Source organism: Pistacia vera, unplaced genomic scaffold, assembly GCF_008641045.1.
Source record: "Pistacia vera cultivar Batoury unplaced genomic scaffold, PisVer_v2 Contig374, whole genome shotgun sequence".
Lineage (NCBI taxonomy): Eukaryota > Viridiplantae > Streptophyta > Magnoliopsida > Sapindales > Anacardiaceae > Pistacia > Pistacia vera.
Genome location: NW_022196195.1, coordinates 1,862,454 through 1,869,331, shown reverse-complemented (window position 1 = coordinate 1,869,331; position 6,878 = coordinate 1,862,454). Strand labels below are relative to the sequence as shown.

The window sequence follows — 6,878 nt, the reverse complement described above, 5'->3', positions numbered from 1 at the left end:
GTCATACCACTTCCTTCCATTGATTTAGAGGTCCAGATATCTAGTCTAGTTGGCTCAGTTCTCTTCTACCTTAGCAAAGTAAAAGTAAAAATAATATTATAATTTGTAAATTAATTATCAATTATTACACTCTTTTTTTCTTATTAAGTTTTTGTCCCAATTGAGTTTTTCTTTATAAGGTTTTTAACGAGGTAATAATTATTGTAATTTCTTATTTTATTTTTTGATAAATGAATAAATCTAATTATTATTATATTACAATTTAATTATATTAAAATTGAATTAATATTTGAAATGTTAGCTAAAAAAAAATTAATTTAATTGAATTGATACTTGAAAAGTTATCTAAAAAAAATGAGTAATACTAGCTTTACAAAGAAGCATACAAAGAGTCAAATCCAACCCTTGAAAAAAGGGAAAAAGAGAGAGAGAAAAATATAATCATGAATTTTAAGGGCTGGATTTGACTCTTTGTATGATTCTTTGTATGCCTCTTTGTAAGGCTAGTATTACTCAAAAAAATTACGTAAAAGAAAAAAATAAAAAAATAATTTTTTGTAGGGCCGGCCATAAAAACCCAATGGATTAGGGTTGGTACTTGGTGGGCCGGATCGGGGTTGACCATTTTGAACAAAGAGCGCGGGCCAGGCCTAATTTGCACTAACCCGTCGCGGGTTGGGCCACTTTTCCACCTTACTGCCAACAGCTTCATAGAATTTCGAGAAAGGAAGCTTTTAAGATAGAAGTCCTTTATAGTAATTTTATATATGGTTACAACTTAAGAAATCACTTCCCTACGCATCAAAGTAGAAATTCATATTATATGGTACAAATTACTAAAATTTTATTCTAATATCTTAAAACATCTGTTTGTAAACTACACAAATTAATATATATATTTATTTTTTTAACATTTAGATATAATAAAATAAAAATATCTATAAAAATGTGCAGATAATCGAAGGCAGTGCTACGCTCTACATTTTGTTGACCTCCAGGCCTCTGCAAGAGGTTTCGTGTAACCTTCCTTGACTATACAATGCATATTTAGTATGTGAATCTGACGGACGGCCAATTTTAATATTTGAAAGTTTTTGTGTGTTGCATGTACGATAATCAAAATAATAACGACCACAGGTGATGCAAACTCCATAAATATCTGGGACCGTCCTTTTCTCCTAAACCCTTTCTCCTCTCTCCTTTCTCTTTCCTTCTGTCCGCCTCACACCCACTTCTAAAACCCTAAACCTCTTCTCATTTCTCTCAACACAGGAAAAAAAAAATGATGAGCATAATACTTCGAAGATCATCATCATATCTTGCCCCAAAGCGGACTCTCACCGCCGCCTTGAGCTCCACCGAAAACGTATTGTACAACAACCATCCCTTGCCTTCACAAAACGGCGCTGTTGTTCCCCGTGATGTTGGAACTATGGGGTTTTTGGCTAGGAGGGACAGGGGCTTAGATTTCCATGTGCAATCTGGGCCGTTGGATTTTAAGGCGGGTAGGGCGTGGCATGCTGAGTCTGCTGTGGACGATTATGCGGTGGAAGATAATAAAGATGATGGACTTGAGATATCAAAGCTAGGCATTTCTCCAGAAATTGTAAGTGCTTTGAGCCGTAGAGGAATATCGAAGCTGTTTCCCATACAAAAAGCCGTCTTGGAACCAGCAATGCAGGGTCGCGACATGATTGGTCGAGCCAGAACGGGGACGGGCAAAACCCTCGCTTTTGGGATTCCAATTCTTGATAAGATCATTCAATTCAATGCTAAACATGGGTTTGTTCTCTTCTAATAAATATTTTTTTAATTTCATGGTGACTCTTTTGTTGTTAGAAACTTATCCATTGTTTCGAAAACTGCTCATTAACTTCTCTCTCTCTCTCTCTCTCTCTCTCTCTCTCTCTCTCTCTCTATAATTATATATATATATATAATATATATATATACACCCATGAGGGCTTAGCTGGATTTTCAGGCCTGTGGATTGCTCCGACAAGGTCTGGATTCGAGCCGCCTCATGGGCAACTGCATGGCCTTGGTTTGGGGCTACAGCTAGGAAGTTCCCGGTATGTCTGGATTTGAAAAAAAAAAAAAATATTCTGTATATATAAAAGTATAAATATTGATCAATTATTATTATGGTTTAATTTGTTATGCTGTACTGTGATATGCAGACGAGGAAGGAATCCTCTGTGCTTGGTTTTGGCGCCTACAAGAGAACTTGCAAAACAAGTAGACAAGGAATTTCAGGAGTCTGCTCCTGGATTGGACACCATTTGTGTCTATGGGGGTACTCCTATATCCAGTCAAATGCGGGCTCTTGATTATGGTGTTGATGTCGCTGTCGGGACACCTGGTCGCATTATTGATTTGATCAAGCGAGGTGCTCTCAACTTGTCAGAGGTTCAGTTTGTTGTTCTTGATGAAGCTGATCAGATGCTTAGCGTTGGCTTTGCGGAAGCCGTTGAAACCATCTTGGACAAGTTACCTCAGAAGCGGCAAAGTATGATGTTCTCTGCAACAATGCCACCTTGGATTAGAAACCTCACGCATAAGTACCTTAAAAATCCTTTAACTATCGATCTTGTAAGTGTGAAGATTTAATTTATTTTATTGGATTTATGCTTAGTTTATGAAATTCTTGTTGGGATAGAATTTAGTTATTCTTCTATTTGGTTGTGTTTGTGGACATGTATTTGAAAAAGGGTGAGATGATACTACAGTTGGCTTCCTGAAATAGAGTTAATGTTGTCTGATCCTGTAATTTCAATGCCTTTAATGTTTTTATTCTTATCCCAGGTTGGAGAATCTGATCAGAAATTGGCTGATGGAATTTCCCTCTATTCCATTGCATCAGAGATGTATGCAAAAGCCTCAATTGTTGGTCCTCTCATAACAGTATGAATCTAGATCTTCATTTCTTTGTTTGCTATTTCAGTTTGATGCTAAAGTTGTATCGTGTTGGGCGTTATTTTGTGATTAATTTCGATTTGAACCTTCTTCTCCTTCTCACAATCAGATATTTGTGTTATAGGAACATGCTAAAGGAGGAAAATGCATTGTTTTCACTCAGACAAAACGTGATGCCGACCGTTTGGCCTATGCTATGGGAAGAAGCTATAAATGTGAGCCTTTACATGGGGATATCTCACAAAGTCAGAGGGAAAGGACCCTCTCAGGCTTCCGAGATGGGCATTTCAATATACTGGTTGCTACTGATGTTGCTGCACGTGGTCTTGATGTACCTAATGTTGACCTGGTCAGTTCTATACCATTATCCTTGTTTTAACCAGTTTTTTGATAATTTGTTGCCGTCTTAGTCACTATTATGTGTTTTCTGATGCATATGTCCTTTATTCTTCAAAAAGCTGAAGTGTGCTTTTTTCATGTTTTACTGTTCATCTTATGTGAAGTTTATATATATGATGCTCTATATCTAAACCGTATGTGTATGCCATATATTTTGTGTACTTCTTTTTCTGTTTTTTTCTCCCATAATTTATTGTATCATATCACGTCTTATTTCTTTTATCAGGTACCAGTTCTCTTTGATTCCTGATAATGTTCTGGATCATTAATTATTATGACATTGCTTAGGTTACTCATTTCTGTGACCAACTTTTCCAATTTAATTGAGAAATTATCTGTCTACCTGTTTCATTGTTGGATAGTTGATATGGTTCTTGCTTGATCTAAAAGGTGTGCAACTATTATGTTTTTGTGAGATTTGCATGATAACTAGTGAACAAGTTTTATTTTGTCTCCACATTATATTATTTCGAGTAATTTTTTATTTTTATTTTTATGTTAAATTGTCTGTTTCATTCTAATTGATGAAACTGCTATTATTGTTCTCTCTACATATTCTGGAGTACACTTTTTCACCGCTTCTTTCTTTCTTTCTTTTTTTTTTTTTTTTTTTTTTTAATTTTATTAGGTAATACATTATGAGCTTCCAAACAGTTCAGAAACTTTTGTTCACCGAACAGGACGAACTGGCCGTGCTGGGAAGAAGGGAAATGCAATTCTTATCTACACAAATGAGCAGACCAGGGCTGTCAGGACTATTGAACAAGATGTTGGATGCAGATTTACTGAGGTTAAATCCCGTTCCACTTGCATGAAAATACTTTTTGTATTTGAAGTTCTTTGTATTGTTAATGAATTTTAATTTGATTAAGGGACATTGATTTGTTAAATTTGAAATTCTAGGCCTGGCATGGTATATTTGTAGGTGTAATTTGAATAAACTAATAAGATCAGCTGATGTGTATAGATACTTCTTGATAATTCTTATACTTGTGAATAGCCATATAATCGAGTGCTGAAGTACGAAAATTGTTAAGACTGTAACTGCTTGTCTTTCTCTGTTGATTAATTTTATTGTCTCTCTTTTGATTACTTGTCAATTTGAATAAAAAAGGACAATAGTTTAAAGGACTAATAGTCTGATTACTTTTTAATTTTACAGCTCCCAAGAATTGCTGTTGAGGGAGGAATTGGAGACATGCTTAGCGACATGGGTGGCCGACCTGGGAGCTATGGGGGTATGAGAGATCGTCGTTATGGTGATATGGGTTTTGGCCGCTCCAGTGGCATGGGGGATTCTGGGTTTGGGCGCTCTGGAGGCTACAGAAGTTCTGGATCTGGCCGTTTTAGTCAAGGTGGTGATTATGGTGGCTCTAGCTCTGGCCGCTTTGGTTCTTATACAAATCGACCTGGGAACTTTAGTGGTCCTGGATCTAGTCGTTCGGGTGGATTTGGGGAGTTCAATGGGTCAGATCGTTCAGGTGGATTTGGGAACTTTGGTGGAAATCAATCAAGCTGGACTGGTGGAGGTTATGGCAATTCAGATTCTAATCCTTTTGGAAGCTTTGGAAAAAAACAGAACTGATGATAACCAGAATAGTGGACGAAATTCATCCTAACTTCAGGTAAGCCTTTTCTTCCCCTTTACTTTTCTGTAGAAACATTGGACCCATATGTATTTTGCTTCCTTTTGATTCTGAATATATCAGACTTCTTCATTTTGATATTGCCTGACAGCTGCTTTTGTATGTTTGAATTATGCTATATTTTAGATTTTGTTGCATATATGATTGAAATTAGTGGGAATTTTAACATTGAGATTAAAACGTAAAAGTTGCTTTGGTTGCATTGAACATGGTAGCTGTCACAGGGCCTAAACTCCCTTCTAGGCACTGTTTGGCACAAGCACGCCTAGCACTTGTTAGCCTTCTTCAAGTGTGCGTATCCCTGTTACAGATTACAAACACAATAAACAAGAGAGGCTAATGAAATTGTTATACATAGAATATACGGGAAAACCCAACCTTATATTATAGATTCCGAATACAAGGAACTTAAGCACCCTCACAGTGTTTCCCACTGATTACAATCTGATCCCAATCACAGATTAAGCACCCAAGTTACAACAAAGGAATACACACACATATCCCTTGCCCTCTCTCTCTCTCTCTAATTATACAACCTGCTTGCCTTATATACATGTTGGCATAGCAGTTACAACAACAGTTACACCGCTATCTAGCAGTTATCAAGCAGTTTGCTCACATACAAGTCTATCTAGACAAATAAAACCGTCCCACGACCTTTGTCCAGCAACCATGCAGCCTTGTTTGAGCATCCCATCATCTAGCGCATGTCCACATGCACCCCATGCACATTGTTGTCTGCCTTATGCGTGTACTCGACCACTTGCTGCTCGCCTTGCCTGTTTGCACAAGTCCCAGCTCGTGTGCTTGCTTGACCTGCCCATGGGCGCCCCATGCCCATTTTGATACATGCCTGCACGCATATGTTCAAGCTTACAAGTGCCCGCTAGCCATCTCATCGGTGAGTGCTTGGCGTCTCAACGCTCAAGCACCCCATGCCTGATCTCGCCCATACTTATTTAGTATATAACCATGTATTGTCTTGGCAAGGCTGTGGCTAAGGATGAAAGCCACACGCTTGTCCATACCCTTGGCATCCTTAAGGGTCTCACAGTAGCCCTCTACCAAAACTATAGGGAGGAATGCAAACCTGGCAGTCTCCCCTGACAGCCTCCTGATCCCCCTCTTCCCCATGCACAAATTTAAGAGGAAAGAAAGAACAACTGTAGGAAAGAAGCAAATTTGTTGAATTTGCTATGTCGCATTCATTGTCATGTTAAGATTCAGCTTTCATCAAGTAGTATATTTTCAGTGCAAACGAATTTTAATGTTGAATGATCATATATGGTTTTTAGTAAAGCTGGAGTGAATGGGGCAACGTGGTATGTTTTCATGTTTCATATAGATGCGAGTCTCCTCTGTTGAATAGTTCATTGTTGGCGGGGTAGTTTGTGTGCCAAAATTATGGTTTTCACATGCAATGGCAGGTAATGGGTGGCAATTGACAGCAATACAAGAAGACATACTCGGGAATAAATGTGAAGAGACTTGAAAGTATTTACCAAAGTTTGGAGGGCTATATTGTGGATTACATTTTCTTGGTATGTGAGCACGTTCTGAGCTGCATATTTGTTGTCAATATTTTAGTCATAATTGTATTCTTATATAGATGTCGAGAAGAGGACAATGTGTAGTCTATTCATGGAGAGTAGTTGTCAGCGCAAGTAGTTTTTGTTTCCAGCGTTGTGATAAAAGTAAAGCGAAAGCATTGCTAGGCAAATGCCTTCAGTTAAATTTGGAGCATCCTGAAACATGAATTTCGATGTTATGTTATAATTATTTACAGAGTTAAATGACATTTTTCCTTTGAGTTATAATTAATCAAGGAACTTTGAAATAACAAAAATTATGTTAAGGGAAATTAGGTAAATTTTGATTAAATCTTCGTAGTATAAGTTTTAATAGAGGGATTTTTTA

At 37.4% G+C, this 6,878-nt stretch overlaps 1 protein-coding gene across 1 annotated transcript; it reads left to right on the top strand.

Annotated features, from left to right (window-relative positions):
- Positions 1-1,282: 1,282 nt before the first annotated feature.
- Positions 1,283-6,782, top strand: LOC116140646 (DEAD-box ATP-dependent RNA helicase 53, mitochondrial-like). The gene is made up of 7 exons (XM_031426245.1): positions 1,283-1,782; positions 2,181-2,592; positions 2,806-2,904; positions 3,041-3,265; positions 3,944-4,105; positions 4,478-4,940; positions 6,389-6,782. The coding sequence occupies exons 1-6, from the start codon at positions 1,283-1,285 to the stop codon at positions 4,898-4,900; spliced, it is 1,821 nt and encodes a 606-aa protein (XP_031282105.1). The 3' UTR covers positions 4,901-4,940; positions 6,389-6,782.
- Positions 6,783-6,878: the final 96 nt, after the last annotated feature.